Genomic DNA, 16,664 nt, shown 5'->3' on the forward strand with positions numbered 1-16,664 from the left:
AAAGGGAATCAAGAATCCAGCACAAGTTAGAAATACTGTGTTCCTTAGCTTCAAAATAGGAAGAGCTCAATTTGAGTTAGGTAGAGAGAGAGAGAGACCGAAAAACACCCTCTGTCTGGAATCCAGAAAAGGCATTCACAAGGCATCTGAATTGATTGTCTTTCTGCTACTGAAAGTCAATACCTTAGAAACCCTAAGTGCTGAGAAAACTCACTGAGGATATAAAGATGGATGACCAAGGATCTCTCAGGGTTCCTTTCATCCTGCAAGTTTGAAGGGCTCAGATCACAGCAGGTCTGGACCTAAGAGAACCCCCAGGTTGGGTTACATACTAAGGAAAAAGTAATCAGTTGGCAGGTAGGGTACCTGGCTGTGCTTTGGCACCGGTGTTTCTTGATGCCTTGTCGTAAACTCAGTTGGGGTGTCACGAGCCTGGCCTGCTGCGTGGTCCGAGTGCAGGCCTCCCCTTGACTGCACTGGCAAGGCTCCCTTGCCTCTCCCAGCCATAAAACGGGCCAATTGTGTTTTCCTCAGGGGACTGTGACCCACGGGGACAGTCTAGCATGTTGCTCGGCACAAAGTCCAAGGCCATCTCCAAGACACAGCTGCATCACTGTCTGATGACCAGTGCTGCATCACTGCCTGCCCCCAGCACCATTGGTCCTTCCAGGTAATGGAGAGCCCTGTTGGTGCAGAAAAGCTTCACAGAACTGTGCCCGTGAGACCACGAGACCCTCACCCCAGCGGCACGCAGGCAGCCGGTGCACAGCAGCATTTCTCACAGTGCCATTGTGCCTGCGGACCCAGAGCCAAAGACTCCGGAGGCTTGGGGCTAAGGATGTGTATTTTAGCACGCAGCCCAGGTGACTGTGGCATGCCTGCGGGTTTGAGAGTTTTGGAGCGGAAGGATGCCTCTTCTGGATGTGGGGCAGCTTGGAGGACACAGTTTTTATAGCGCTCACATCCTTGTGAGCAACCATCCTTGCCTGCCCTGCTCGCCTGGACCTCCCACTCTCCCACAGGAGCCACTTGTCTCAGAGCCAGAATTGCCAGCTCCAGCCCACCCATCTCGAGGGAGAGAAAGGGCTCTGGGGCTCAGTGATGGTTTTCACAGGCAGGCTTCATGAGCGGAGCCGCCCTCGTTGGGAAGCAGCTGCCCCTGAAATTTGGGGCATGTGCTTTGGACTTTGAATTTGGGGCTCCCATTTGAAACCACTTTTCCCCAGCCGTGGCCTCTGCAGTGTCCTATAACTCAGTCTTAGTGGCTCTAGAGGATGTCTGCCTGTCTTCTTGAGGGATCCCCTAGGGATCCCCAAATCAGTTGGCTGTGTGCCCCATGGCCGCTGGGCCTGTAACACTCCGCCCAGCTGCTCTTGCTGGCTGTAGCTCTGCTCAGACCTCCCTGGCAGGGTGGACAGGCTCCGTCACCACACTCACTGCACGATGAGGCGACTTTGTTGCCGCCTTGCTGGACACATCCCTGGGAAGGTCACAGGCACTCGGGCCTCAGTGTCTCCATCTGAAGAAGGAAAGCATTCCACAACATAAGTCACCAAACTAAACTTCTGGCTCAGGTCTTCCCACATTCTTTGATCTGTTTATCCTCAGAATTCTAACATCTCTGCTTCAGCTCGCATCCAGCTGTGCTCTTGGTCGTGCCAGGAGATGCCCCCAGATGCTCTGCTTCTGCTGCACTTCCTATCTATTGCAGAAGCATCTGCTTGGACTCCATTTCTTTCTCTATCCCCTGTGTAGAGAAGTGGAGCCAGGAGTAGCCAAGCAGCTAATGGCAGGCCAGAGGGATGGGCATCCCCTCTCCCTGACCGGAGTCTGGAGAATGGAGGGCCAAGGATGGATTTAGGCCTCAGCACGTTGGGGAGATGATGCTGGGGTGGTGGCGGGCAGTGGAGGTAGGGGGGAGGGCAAGTTCCAGAGTGATCTCCAGATGGAATGAGAAGGCTCCCTGAGTTCACCCCTGGCTCCACCTCTGCTGGCCAGATGCTCTTGGGGAGGTTCCTTAACTGCTCTTTGCCTGAGTGGCCTCTGTAAAATAGGAATAATAATAATAATAATAATAATAATAATAATATACACACATGCCTCATGAGGTTGCCTTGAGGATTAAATCAGTCAATACACAGAAAACCTCAAGACTACAACCTGACACAGAGCAAGCATTTGAAAAATGTGAGTCACCACCACCGTTCTCTTTGGGATTTATAGAACTGGTGACTGTTATGAGGTCTGGGGACAGGTCTGTGTTCCTCCCAGACCCTGGGACCAGACCAGGTGGGTGGCAGAGCTATTCACCGGGATCAGGAAAACAGAAACTGGAACCTCATAAGGAAGAGAAGTCCACCTATTCTTCCTTTTCCATGGAGGCCAGGAGTGATGCCTTGATCCAGTTCCCTTGTCCCCAGCTGGGCCTGTGCATGGCCGTCGCAGCACCCCCACAACCCCCGCAGGCTGGCCCTGGTGGCTTCTACGGGGATTGCTGTCTGTCGTCTTTGGATCACGCTACTAGAGAGTAGCTTGCATGGATTCCCAAGTTTGTAATTAAAACAATCGAGAAACAGTTTTCATATATATATATATAAAAAAAAAAGAAGAGCTCTTTTAAGCAGATGTTGTGCTGTGAGCCATGTAGGAAAATTATTTTATCATCAACCCAGCCCGCCTATCTCAAGGCTTGAAAGAAACTAAGGGAACGTCTTTTCTACTAACCCAGCGTTTTTTAGCTCCTAATATCATTTCACATTTAAAGGTGACAGCAATATCTTTAACGTTTTTCTATTGGATTAATAACATTTAATGTTCGAAGCAATAAAGCGAAATGTTTTCGTGAGGGTGCTTTATATCACTAGTGGAAAATCCAAGTTTAAAAAAAAGACCACACACACAAAGTAATAGACGTGGAGAGCTGTAAACCCAGAAAGGGAACCCCAGCGTGGAGGTGGGAGCCTGGGCGTGGAGGTGGGTTCTGGGGTGGGCGTGTGGGTGGGTGTCCAAGGCCCTGAGCCCCAACTGGCCGGCCAGCGCTATGAGGGGGTCGGTGCCCATGGGGGTGAGAGCATGGGGCCCTCGCCCACCCGCCAGCCATTCATCTCCACCCAGCAGCGGAATATGACAATGTTAGCATTTTTCATTTCCCTGACGTTACCATTAATAAAGCAATGATCCAAAAGAGGCTTCGCTGAGTCTGTGCTTTATGCTCCCATCACTCACGACTAGATAATTTCACACAGGATCGTTTTAAAATTAAATGACGATAAAAACGCTCTGCTGTTCTGTGTTTGCCAGTTCATAGAAGTCTATCAAGTCATTAATGTGTCATGACAAACTGCTCGATAGATACAAGAGTAATTAATTATTTGAATAAATAACAAGTTGAACTTGGAGCCTTGAACCACAATGACATACGCATCCCATTAGGGGCGTCCTGGAGCCTCCGCGGGGCACCGGTACGAAGAGTTAAAATGCAGGCCAGGGTATTGGAAGTGATGAAAACCAATTTCGTAAACACAGGGTAATATTTTACAGGGAGAAAGCCGAAGTGTCACATTGCCGTGCCCGCATGAGGTTCGGTGTTAAAAGTTCCCTGGCAGCGGCCATTCCAAGACACCACTTGATCAGAGATGATTTCAGAGAACAATTATACAGATTTTCATAATCACCATTAATCTCTGCATATTTTTCAAGATAATTACAGCAATTATTATTTAGATTTCTCTTTTATATGCCCATTGTAGAAAGGAACAAGTGCTTATTATACTGGATAGTTCAGAGAACCTTGGATGAGAATTCTTTGTCATCTCTGCGTTCATTATTTCAACTCGCGTTGCCTCTGAAAGTTCATCAGCTGCAGAAATTAGAATAATACCAGCAGGCCCTGTTATTAAATCTTAAGGTTGAGCTGAGACCGTGGTTAGAGTGGCTGGCGGAATTGTTCGTTTGTGGGACTGCTGAGCTCAGGTGGAATTACTGTCAGGTGGCAGGAGATGCCCCTGACAGGTACAGGCAGAGATGGGTGGCCGCCTCACCCCCATGTCCCCTGATAGGCTTACGGAGTGAACTCACAACCAATATTTAGAGGATACATTTTCATGACATGCCCTTTAAAGATTAATATTAAATCTGAAATCTGGGTAATTGATGGCATTCTGCCTCATAGACACAGCGACCAGATAGAAGGCAGCACAGCACATCCCTGCTATTTCCAGATCAAAGCGCGTGTCAGTTTGGCATCAGCTCTGTCTCACGCTGCACATTCCGTCTCATGTCCCGGCTGTCCTGTGGGCTGGTCCACTCGAGTTGAGTCCTGGGCCCGTGGGTGTGGTGTGTGCTGCTCTCAAGAGAAGCCTTTTCCAAGGGAAATGGTTCTTGACAGTCCTGCTGGTTGGAAACATACCTCTGTGTAGGTCGGTGTGTGTCCTTCTGCCCCCTGTCCCCAACAGGCTTGGGTTCTAAGGGCTCCCATCCTCTCACACGCACCATGAGGACTGTCAGCCACATCCAGCTCAGCTAGATGATACGAGTAGCTATGTGAGGGGTAGGAAAGCCAGGTATTTGGTTTTGGACTGAGAAGTCCAGTATTTCTGCTTGCTATAAAATGAGAAAAATACAAGGCATAGAAATGCCTTTTTTCTCCGTAAATTAAGTTTTATTATGAAGAGATGACCTGGTTCGAATGCACTCAAGTGGTACCAACTCACACAAAATAGAAGTGGGGTTTAGATTGCTGCCAACGCTCTATGGCAGGTCCCTCTTTATTTATGCTATCCCTGGCCACCATGGTGACTAATCTTTTGGAATCACCTGCTGGCTCTGGGGAGGAAGAAGCCTGGGGCCCTCTGAATAGCCTCTCCCAGGTGGCTGTCCCCCGAGGGGTCACCCCCCAGCCTGAGCTCCAGAGCTTCCATCCCCAATTCTCTGGGTTCTCTTGAAGGTGCTCGGGTCCTGGGGGACTTGGTCCCACTAATGAAGGTCAGAAGGTCCCTGTGCTGTGGTACCAAATGTCATACTTTATACCATTTTCTTAACCTGTAGGGAGTCTTTGAAATCTTAAGCAAAATTTATAACAAGGTTATAGCTTTCCAGTTTGCACAGTGCTCAAGCCTACTATCTTCGTCATTCCAGTACTTGGGCAGATAAATGAGTGATTAAATCATGGAATCCGAGTAAGGAGTTGGGATGTCCCTGTTTCATAGAGTCCTAAAGAATCCCCATTGTGAAGCAGCTTTCTTCTGGGCACATGGCTTTATTCACTCATTTGTCCGTCACCTCATCCAGGCCTTGGCTACTGAGAGTTCCCCCACCTACAGTCCCTGGGCCTGCAGGGACCATGGTTCCCTCACAGAGCTCATAATCAGGGGAAGACATCCGGGCAGATGATCGGAGCACAGTCATCCACTCCGATGGGTGGTAGCTCAGGAGGCAGCCCAGGGGGTCATGTTTCTGCTCTTTGAGGAGTTCACAAGCAGATAAATAGGAAAGGGCTCTCCAGGCTGAGCCCACAGCAAGGAGAAAGGCCTATCACAGATGGAAGTGGTTAGCAGGCCAGGATAGCTAAATCCTAAGTGTAGGGAGCAGAGTGGCAGGAAGGAAAGAGCCAGCTAGAGAACAAAGCTAGGTTGAGATCAGCCTGGAAGGGCCTGGACCGTAGCATGTGACATGACCCTATAAGCTTTAGGAAACCGTTGAAGTTTTTAAGTAAAGGAATGGCACACGAGGTCTGCACTTGAAAGAGAACTCCAGTGATATTGACGTGGGAATATTCATCTTGGCCATGAATGGCATCTGCTGGGAGAGGGCCCGGAGGACACTCCCTAATGTCCCTTAATTCCATGGAGCTTGCCTTCACTTTCACACCCTTCTTGATTATGTTTTCTCCACTTCCATCTCTAGATGACTTCTTCAGGTCACATGGAAAGGTGTTACCCTCTCTTCCTTCACATGGAGGAAGGCAGTGGATTTAGGAGATCACTGAGTCCACCCAGCTCTGCCGTTGACCAGCTTTGTGGCCCTGACTAGTTCCTTCCCTTCTGGGCTTCAGACTCCTTCTGGGGGGCGTGGGAATGCCAGTGCCAGGGCCATTGTGAGTTTTAAATAAGAACACCTGTAACTCCTGACATGCTTTGCTTCCCTTAGACAGATGCTCTCTTGTGCCGGTGTTGGCTTGAGACACCCAAAGCATCCAAGACGCCCTCTCTCTTCTTGCCCTTTGGTTTCAGGGGAGGAAGGGAAGGCCCAGGACCTGCTTTTACCTTTGCAGAACATTGTTGAGAAGACTTTAGGAGTAGAATCTGGGTGAGGGCTACAGAAATCAGCTGTCATGTAGGATGGACCAACTTAGTGAGTTTTATATATTGCATCCTCAGGTTTAAAGCCAGGTTCTCAAATCACCAATACATATTTAATACTTGGGGTGACTCAGCATTTGTGAGAATGAAGACTATCAGAGCTGGATCTTAAACATCTTCTAGGCCAGGGCTTCTCAAACCTGGTTGCACATTAGAATCACTGGGGAGCTTTGAAAAAATGCCGATCCCCAGAGCCCACCCCTCAGACCAATTGAATCAGAACCCCTGGGGTTGGGGGTGGCAGGCAGTGATAATCTTTTCAAACTCACCAGATGAGCACCAGGATGAGTCACTGATCTAGCCCAACCCTTTTACTCTCAGATGGGGACACAGACTTGATTGCCTGAAAGCTGGGCCCCCTGATGCCAAGGCCAGTTCTCTTCCCATCATTACTTATTCAGTAGGTTTCTTTGCATGCCATTATATGCTAGATGCTGTTCTAGGAGCCGGAGGTGTAGCTGTCATGGAGCTTACTCTCTAAATGCACAAGTGGCCTCCAGATTGGTGGGGCAGGGGGTGGGGGGAGCACATTGAAAATAGGTCCTTCCAGCAGTGGGTCAAGAAAGTCTCAGCCTCTGCACATCATTGGGGTGGTAATGATAATAATAGCTAACACATGCTGAACATTTATTTTATATGTGTTATCTTTCTGAATCCTTGCATCTCCCCTAGAATAATCAGCCCCATTTCTAGAGGCTCAATAAACGTGTTTCGTGGGTGCAGAGCTAGTGCCTGGTGGGCTGGGCATTTGAACCTAGGGCTGTCTGACACCAAAGCCCTTTCTGTTAACTGACTTTATTCTAAGGCAGCCAGTATAAAGATACAAAGAGAGTAGTTTCTGGAGAAATCTATCTGAATTTCCTCTCAAAGATGTAGCCCCTCCATCAGTTAGTTTTTGTTGCATAACAAACCACCCTAAAACTTAGGGCTTAAACCAACCAACATTTATAATTTCTCATGGCTCTGTGGGTCAGCGGGTGATTATGCTGGTCCAGGTCAGCCTGGCTGGGGCTGGATGGCCTGGGATGGCCTGGCTGGAGCCGGATGGCCTGAGATGGGCTGAGATGGCCTCACTCCCTTGTCTGTAATTGGCAGGTTGGCTGCTCCAGGGATGCCTTAGCTGGAGATGCTCGTGTTTGCTCCACGTGATCTCTCATGCTCCAGGAGGCTTCTCTGAGCCTGTGCATTTGGCCGACCCAGCACTCCAAAGCAAGGGAAGTCTAACCCGGGTTCACAAGCATGTTTACGTCTCTGCTGGTGTCATAACTGCTGATGTCCCGTTCACCAAAGCAAGTCACGTGGCCAAGCCCAGATTCGGGGGTGAAGAAATAGATTACGCCTCTTGATGGGAGAACTGACAAATCATATTGCTAGGGGGCACACATACACAAAAAGTGGGATTTGCTGCCATTTTTGCCACCTACCACTGCAGGCCGCACCAGAGAAGCCTTCTGGTCCTGACAGGTGCCAGGAGTTGTTAAGGAGGAAAAAAGTATTGTATTGTTGAATTTATTTACATATACTTTAGAGCACTTTCTATGGTGCTCTAGAGGTGCATACTTTATAATTAAGTAACTCTGGTGTTTGTGATCATTTCTATTACAAATTGGATATCAGTCCTGGGATAGACCTATAATAACCTTGTGTATGCCACTCACTTTTGTGGGAAATCAGATTTTTTTTTTTTTTTTTTTTTGAGACGGGGTCTGGCTCTGTCGCCCAGGCTGGAGTGTAGTAGTGCGATCCTCCTGCTTCAGCCTCCTGAGTAGCTGGGACCACAGGCGTGTGCCACCATGCCCGACTAATTTTTGGATTTTTTTTTTTTTAGTAGAGATAGGGTTTCACTATGTTGCCCAGGCTGGTCTCGAACTCCTGAACTCAGGTGATCTGCCCACCTCGGCCTTCCAAAGTGCTGGAATTACAGGTGTGAGCCACCGTGCCCAGCTGGAAATCAGATTTGATTGAAGTAATTTAAACTGAACATCACCTTTTCTGGTGCTGTAACGTGAGGACTCCCCCGGGTGTTGTAGATCCTATCCTTTACTTCAGTATCCCGTACCTTGTGTAACATCCCTTGTTTGACGTTTTCTCATAATGAGATTTGTTATGCATTTTGGCAGGAATCCTCCTGAAGCCATCGATAGAGTCTCACTCTCAGTGCATCCTTTTGGGAGGCCCACGGTGCTGGTGTGACCCAGTACTGGTGAAGTTAGCTTCGATCACCTGGCGAAGGTGCTGCATGGCAGCTTTCTTCACTGTAAAGTTACTGCTTTTACCTTTGTAATTAGTAGGTAATTTGTGGGGAATACTGTAGGCCTATGTGAATAACTTGTTCCTCATCAAATTTTCACCTGTCACTTTTCGCATCCATTGACTTTCATAACTCTGCCATTTCTCCAGTATATAAGGACGAGGTTTCCCTTATCCTCAGCCAATTTCTTTCTTTATATTGGTATGGACTATGGTATTCTTACGCATTGTTGTCGTTTTTTAGTTTGATGCTCAAATGGATTCATATTTAGCCAATGGGAACCCCTTCGGGCTGGCTCTCGTGCCTTTCTGCTGTGTTCCTGTGATTCTTTGAGAATCTCTTTACTTTCTGGCACAACAAGATGTTCCTGGCCTTTTCCCTTCCTGCCCAGCACTGAATCAGCCACTTCTCCAAAGAGCTCCAGTCTCTTTTAGAGGAGACGCTAGAAAGCAGAGTCTGGATATGAGGAGTGCCCATCGCCTCCAAACTGCCATTGCCTCAGCAGAGAGAAATGTACACACATGTGTGTGTAGAGAGAAATATATGTACACATATACCTATAAGTGTACACACACACACATAGATGTGCGCTTATGTATCTATCTGCAACCACATATTAAAACTGACTTTATAATGATACCTCTGATTTTGATCCAGTATCACAGAGTACATTCTGATCTTCCCATTGTTTTTGCCAGCTTGGAACATTAACATTCCTCAGCTCTGTCCCAGGCCTCCCTCTCTCACCATGTTCCAGATATTTCATCTTCTCTCATGGCCTCAATCATCACCATGTTGGTTACTTCCAAACTCACCCTCACATCCCCGCCCACCAGGCCTCATTTCTGGATCTCCACCCCGCAGCCCTCACCCATCCGTCTCGCATTCTCGGTCATGATGTTCTAACAAGTGTTGACCAGTTGCCTCCCCTTGACTGTCTCCCAAGCCCCTCAAACCTGACACATGCTCAGCGGGGCCCACGAGTTCATCTGTGCTGCTTTTCCACTGGCCCCCATGCCCCTGTCAGTACCTGGCATTTCGTTCTCCCAGCTCTTTAGGCCAGGATCCTGGAGTCACCCTTGATTCCGCCTTGCCCCTCTGCAGCCAGTGACCAGGTCTCTTCATTCTTCCATCTAAACGTCCCTTGGTCTTCCCCAGCTCCTCCATTCTTACTGCCACTGCCCTCATCCAGGCCACCAGTGTCCCTCGCCTGCTTCAGCATCAGAACTTCCTCCCTGGTGTGCCTGCTCCAGCCTCACTCCCTGCAATTCATTCTCCTCTCCACAGCCAGGGAGGCGTTGTTAAAACCTGAATCTCGCCATCTCTCTCTCCAGCTCAAAGACCCTTTAGTGGCTCCCCAGGGACCTCATGATGCCCTTCAGGCCACTGAGAATGGCCATCAGGGCTCCCGGCAAGCTGGTTCTTGGTTGTCTCTGGACCCTACTTCTATGCAACAGTGAAAAAGGCTGAGACAGAGCTCTAGGAATTGATGTGGAAACCTCTCTGACAGTCAAGTGAAAAAAAGTAAATTGCAAAACAGTTACTTATGCAGTGATGCTATTTTTATTGAAAACACAAATACATACAAAACAAAATTCTGGCCAGCTGTAGTGGCTCATGCCTGTAATCCCAGCTACTTGGGAGGCTGAGGCAGGAAGACCCCTTGAGCCCAGGAGTTCAGGGCTATGGAGAGCTATGATGGCACCACTGCACACTGGCCTGGGTGATAGAGCAAGAGCCCATGTCTAAAAAATAAAAAAATAAAATTCTATCTTTTTTCTATACATGCAAACACGCAGGTGAACGCATAGGAAACAGGCCGGCGGGACCCCAGGCACTGTGTACAGACCACTACCAAGGCTTGCTCTGAGAAGGGCCCAGGGATCAGCGGCTCTGGATGCAAGGGGTGCTTTGACTTAGCTATCCTATTGGAATGGTTTCCTTTGAAAATATATTCCTGTGCTGAAGTACGAAAGAGTGCAACTTAAAAATATTTATGGGTTGGTTTTGAGAAGGTAAAAAGAGCCCTGGCAGAGAAAGTGCGTCTTCCAAGCCTGAGGTTCCCTCTTCCAAGCCTGAGTGAGGTTCCCTGCTCCACAACCCGGGGGTGTATGTGATGCTCAGCCCCAGGGACAGCGTGTTCAGCAGTCACAGGCCATGCCTGCCAGGCCCTTGCTTTCAGTTACCCCCCTTGGCTGCAGATCACACTGCCTATTTTAGAGCTTGCCTTCTTCCAGAGGATGTGGTCGCTACTAGAGGTAACATATCTGCATTGGACCTTGGTTCTGCTTTTTGTTCTGCATCTACAAAGCTCCTTTGGTCTCGAGCTCACTGAGGAGTGTCTGTGTTCGTCACTGTGGGCAGCAGGTGTGTGCACTGACCCAGTGGCCTCTCAGCCACCAGGGCACCTTTGTGCTCACGTGGAGAAGTATCACTGAGTTGTGTTTTATCTTAACCTTGAGCAAAATGCAGTTGATCCCTACCCCAAGCCATTAAATATTTATAACGTTTAAAAAAAAGTTTCTTGAATGTCTCTGAGCCTCTCTTTTCTAAACTGTGGAAGAAAGAAAATAATACCTGGATTGCTATGATGTTTAAATGAGATAAAAACATAAGGCCCTAGGTGCAAACTAACTGCTCAGTAACTGTTAGCCACTAGTGTTAGTATTAGTCAGTATTAGTGTTATTACTGCTGTACAGAGGAAAACACCCTTTTGCGGTAGACCCCTTTCTGCTTGCTTTCACGTAAAAACAGGAGTGCAACCATATTAAATTGCATAACCCAGGGGCCGTGAGTCCCAACCCAAAGACATTTGGAGGGACAAAAGCAATGTTTGCTGAGGAGTAACTCATTGGGTGCCCCAGACCGTGGCTCTCCCTGGTGTCTGCTGTCTCTGGTGTTGCAAGTCAAGCTCGACTTGAAAGCAAGATCCAAGCTTCTGAGTCTCAGTGAGAATGTTCTTATTGTTGTGTGTCAAGTTTCTCGTGGGTGTGGTCTGTGGGGCAGCTGCCCTCCCTCTGTGCTCCCACAGCTTTCAGAGAACTGACCTGGACCTGCATGAGGTTCTGCAGCCCGGCACTGCACCCTGGGCCCTGGAGGGAGGGACTGCCCTGAAGGAGAAGGTGGGTGGGCTGGTGGCCCTAGATTCCTCCCAGGATGCTGGGAATGCAGAGGGATGAAGCGGGCCCATCAATTAGAGTCTCCTGTGTAGAGACGGGGAGCCTAGGAGGAGTCGGTGCCGTGTGTGTGTGTGTGTGTGTGTGTGTGTGTGTATGTGTAATATTCAGATTGCTCATGCCAAATGGAACCTCAGAGAACGTTCGTTTGTGGTGTGAGGGTACCCCGGTCTGGGGGACCCAGTGAGTCACTCCTTGGCACACATTGCTTCCGTCCCACCAAACGTCTTTGGATTGGGTCTCACAGCCTATGGACTGTGTAATGTAATATGGCTGCACTTATGTTCTTGTGTGAAAGCAGGTAGAAAAAGGTCAACCGTGAAAGGGTATTTTCCTCTGTACAGCAGTAATAACACTAACACTAATACGAACGGCGAACAGTTACTGAGCAGTTAGTTTGCACCTAGGGCTTAATGTTTTTATCTTGTTTGAATGTCGTTGCAGTCCAGGTATTATTATTTTCTCTCTTCTACAGCTGAGGAAACAGAGGCTCAGAGATGTTAAACACTTGTCCCAAATTACAGAACTAGTTAGAGGTGGGGCCTGGTCTGAACTCATTTCCTGCAGAAACAGTCAGCTGCTTTTGACATAAAACCGCAGCCTTGCCCCCATTTTCTGAGTGGCTGCTGTGGTCGGGCTGTGCTTTCCCGTTGCTGTCTGGTCCCTCAGCGGTGCTGCGGAGTGGGCACGATGATCCTCGTTTGACGGATGAAAATCTGACTCGGAGGTTAAGTGACTTGCCCAAAGCCACACAGCTAACAAGCACTGGGTCCGGCTGAACGCTCACACGGGTCCGACTCCAGCGCCTGTACTGCATCCTCCCATGCTGCCTCTCACGCAGGGGACGCGGGAGGCTCCGGCAGTGGCTGATAAATCACTCCTTTTGGCTTATGAATAACATGGCAAAACAAATTACTTTGGGGATCTAGAAGGAAGTTGTTGGCCCTGTGTAAACTCAATTGGAATGTCACTGAGCAGACAGCTCTGGAGGCATCTACAAATACCTTCCAAGGAATATCCCCAAAGTGAAATCACCAAGAAAGCAAAACAGGCTCTGTGTTTTGGTTTGCAAATGAGTTTTGAGAAATGGCCTTGAGATCTTGAGTTGCTGGCATTTTTCCCATCACAAATTGTAAAGGACTTTTGAAACGCCACAGGAAAGGGGAGAAGAAAGGCTTGGGGTTGCTGACTATTTACAGCTTCAAGCCCCGAGCAGGCACACAGAATTAAAGGCCTCCCACCACTCCAGTTGCATTTAATTTTATTCCGAAAATGACTACCTGCCAATAAGCCTCATTGTTCACCAGCATCTCTGCAAGTACTTTGAAGTACTATTACCCGAGTTCACTTAACACCGCTTGACAACTTTAAGCAGATAACAATTGAGATGCTGGTAATGGAGTCTTTTTTTTTTTTTAATTTTTACATTTTTACCACATGACTTTACGACTCTCTTTATCAAGCATGTTGAAATTAATCCATGTGCTGACTGGAGTATTTCCTCATCCCATCTGTGTACTGACACACTGGGGAGGGATAAGGGTTGGCAGCTCTGAGCAACTAGGTATTCCGGGGCGATGGGTGGTCCTTAGTCCGGAGCCCTTGGGAATTGGTCGGTGGTGGGTTTGTGTTGAGCCTGCAGAAGTCTGAGGTGTGTGTTTGGAGGGGAGAAACAAGGGATGGCTCTGGAGGACTGCCGTGGCGGGTAAAATTATAGTTCCCATACGAAGGGAGGATGCAGGAGCTATAATCCCATCTCGTTGCCAGGCAAAGTTCCTACAGATTCATGGCAGAGCTGTCTGTGCAAGCAGGAATCCAATTTTATGCCCAAACAAATGCAGCATGCAGATTGGACTGACTGCTTCCCCAAGAATAGCAAAGACAGGCGTTCAGGTCAGCTGGCAAAAAAAAAAACCCAGCACCCCCTTTTTCCTTCTTTAAAATAGGGGGTGGGATTAATACAGTAGCAGATTAGAGCTTTATTTGTTTAAACCTTGCAGAATCTGTAAGCATTCACAATCCCCTTGACTTGTAGTGCCTGATTGTAAAAAGAACAGTTGAATGAGCTCATTGTTTTCTGGGTTTTTTCTTTAATGTATTTTACAAACACTCTGGTGACAGGCCTGACACGCTGATTTCTATGTACTCGCACTTCAGTTTGGGATTACAGCATTAATAACAGAGTTCCATGCATCATGCCATTTTTAAGCATGATCGTTATGATAAAGGGCATATACTTAATTACAGGCCTGCTTAATTACAGCTCTGTTGAAGCTCGTTTGTTTAGGAGAATGCTAATTGCGCCACAGAGCCAGCGGCACATCCTTGCTTTCATCTGCTGGTGGTAGCTCGATGCTGTGGATCAGCATTTTGTTAAAACTGCCACCAAAAATTAAAAAAAAAATTTTAAAAACAAGAAGAAGAAGAAAGCACTGGTCGGGTACTGAAAGGAAACCTGCCCCAGCACATGGCTTTTGGTAAGAGCAGAAGCCACAGTTAGCTGACCAGCCTTCCCTACGTGGTGGGTACTTTATCTCTGTTGTCTTATTTCATTTTTCTTCACTCTCACCCGTGGAGACAGCTGTAGTATTATGCCCACCTTACAGACAGGGCAAGTAAGGCTCAGAGAGGTGGGGTGGCCTGTGCACAGCTGCACATCTGCACCTCCTGAGCTGCAGCAAAAACTCAGGCCTGCCAAGCTCCAAGCCCCTCCTTCCCTGCCACAGCCCCCCATAGACCCAGTGCAGGTTACACTCTGGGTTTGAATCCTGGCTCCAGCCAAGCCTCATAACTCCTCTAAGCCTTGCAAGCGGTGTATTAGTTCATTCTTGCATTACTATAAAGAAATACCTGAGACTTGGTAATTTATAAGAAAAGAGGTTTAATTGACTCATGGTTCTGTAGGCTGTACAGGAAGCATGGCAGCATCTGCTTCTGGGGAGCCCTCAGGAAGCTTTCAATCATGGTGGAGGCAAATCCAGAACAGACTCATTACATGGCCAGAGCAGGAACAAGAAAGCCAGAGGGGAAGGCGCCACACATCTTTAAACAACCAGATCTCGCAAGGACTCACTCACTATCATGAGGACAGCACCAAGTGGGGGGGAATGCTGCTAAACCATCCACAAGAAATCCTCTCCCCGCATAATTCAGTCATCTCCCGCCAGGCCCCACCTCCAATACCGGGGATTACAATTGAACATGAGATTTGGGTGGGGACACCGATTCAAACCACATTAAGTGGTAATGTTGAGGCTTGAGTTATTTGATGCATGTTCACCACCTTGTGTGTGGGCAGTAAGCATTAATTTCCTTTCCTTTTCTATTTTGTAGAACTGGGCTTGGGGAGAATTTCTCTACCTCCCAGGTTCGTTGGGGGTGGGGGGCTTTGTCATGGCACACGGAGAGCTCTAAGGCCTGGAGAGAGGGCCGCTGTGTACCTGGGTGTCGTCTTTGGCTCTGCCAAGGAAAGGGCAGGTGCTGTCCCTGCATCTGGGTTGTGACTGCAGACTGGTCAGGTAGTGTTGGCAGGAGAAGCCTCATCCAAGTCCTTAGGCTGCGTGGAAGGGACAGGTCAGGGGTGAAAATGTGCGTCTCATTCACAGCTCTGTCTCCAGTTGCTCGAACAGCATGTCACCCTGCATGGGACTCAGAAATAGACTAAATGCTAGAACATCACAGTCTCTCTGCTCTAAAAGAATAACAAAGACAAAATGCTGGTTTCAGCTAGGGAGAAAGAAAGGAAGGAAGTAAACGTGGCTCCCCAGGAGAAGCCAGGACAGAGATGATTCATGAACATTCTTTTGGAACGCATGAAGAATGCATGCCGTTGATTTTAAGAATTATGTTTTGCAAACCTCTAGATATTTTAAAATATGAAAAGGCTGCCCAGATGAGAGGAGACGTGGATGTTATGGAATTAAGAGGGGATTTAGCAGTCCCACCGATCAGCTTTCTGCCCAACACACAAATTCCCTCCCTAACTTCCCAGTAAGTCACTGTCTGCGTCTAGCCCTGTATGCTGTGACCACCATGAAAACATGTGCAGACATTTGATTATGTTCACCTCAAGTCTTCTCTTATCTCAGTCCCCACTTTTGCTGCAGTTCTCATGTGCTGGACACCATACTGGGCTCTGGGGGTGCTGGGCAGGGTGCTAGGATGAACAGAAATGGACAGGATTGTGCCTTCCTGGGCCATTGAACCTGATGGCTGCTTCTCCTTTCCCTCCTGTGGTCTGGCTTCAGTTTCCCTCACCACCCTGGCCTCCTTAAAGGCCCCTGGGATGACCCTCTGGGAAGGTGGTCCTGGCTCTGAGCGCCCCACTCCAGCTCCAAGTAGACCAGGGCAAGTGACTCCTCATCCGGGCACCAGGACTGCGGCACTGTGACCTTATGATGCTCCGTCTAAATAGTCAGATCACATCATTGACTTACTCACCTACAGCCGCCTTCTTTCCTGTCTCCTGCTGTTACTCCGCACCTCTTCCATTCCATCCAACACAGCTGGGTTTCTGGACCTACGCTACAGGACTCCTCGTGGGTCTCTAGTGAACTCCTTCCATTACATTTGGCCCATGATCGCAACTTTTTTTGACTTTCTTGGTTTTCACTCTGTTATCTGGTTTATAGACTGCCCACCTCGGCTTCCCATCAGGCATGCATTAGATAAGCATACCCTTTGTGTCTTCATTTGAGTCATTGATCATGCCCTGGGCACCTTTCCCAGGGGTCATTCAAGGTTAGCATGGGTCTCTTAATCAGCTTCTTGAATGTGTGATTCAACCAGTTATGGATTCTGCTAACCTCCACAGTAGCCACTTGTATTTATCCATCTTGTATACATAGATAACATGAGAAATTTTGTCAGATGCTTTG

The 16,664-nt window shown here is 48.3% G+C and overlaps 1 protein-coding gene across 9 annotated transcripts in view; it reads left to right on the forward strand.

The window, feature by feature from the left end:
* MVB12B (multivesicular body subunit 12B) overlaps positions 1–16,664 on the forward strand; it is a 179,706-nt gene that overhangs the window by 132,185 nt on the left and 30,857 nt on the right. For 4 of the 9 annotated variants that reach the window (XM_021927642.2, XM_021927645.2, XM_021927644.2 and 1 more), the window contains one exon: positions 7,455–8,039. The exons of the other annotated variants lie outside the window; for them this stretch is intronic. In XM_021927642.2, the coding sequence (XP_021783334.1) occupies positions 7,455–7,705 (251 nt within the window). In that variant the 3' untranslated portion in view covers positions 7,706–8,039. Of the gene's footprint in view, positions 1–7,454; positions 8,040–16,664 lie in introns of those variants that run through there. 9 annotated transcript variants of the gene reach the window in all.

The sequence above is a fragment of the Papio anubis genome, chromosome 13 (genome assembly GCF_008728515.1).
Source record: "Papio anubis isolate 15944 chromosome 13, Panubis1.0, whole genome shotgun sequence".
In the NCBI taxonomy this organism is placed as follows: Eukaryota; Metazoa; Chordata; class Mammalia; order Primates; family Cercopithecidae; genus Papio; species Papio anubis.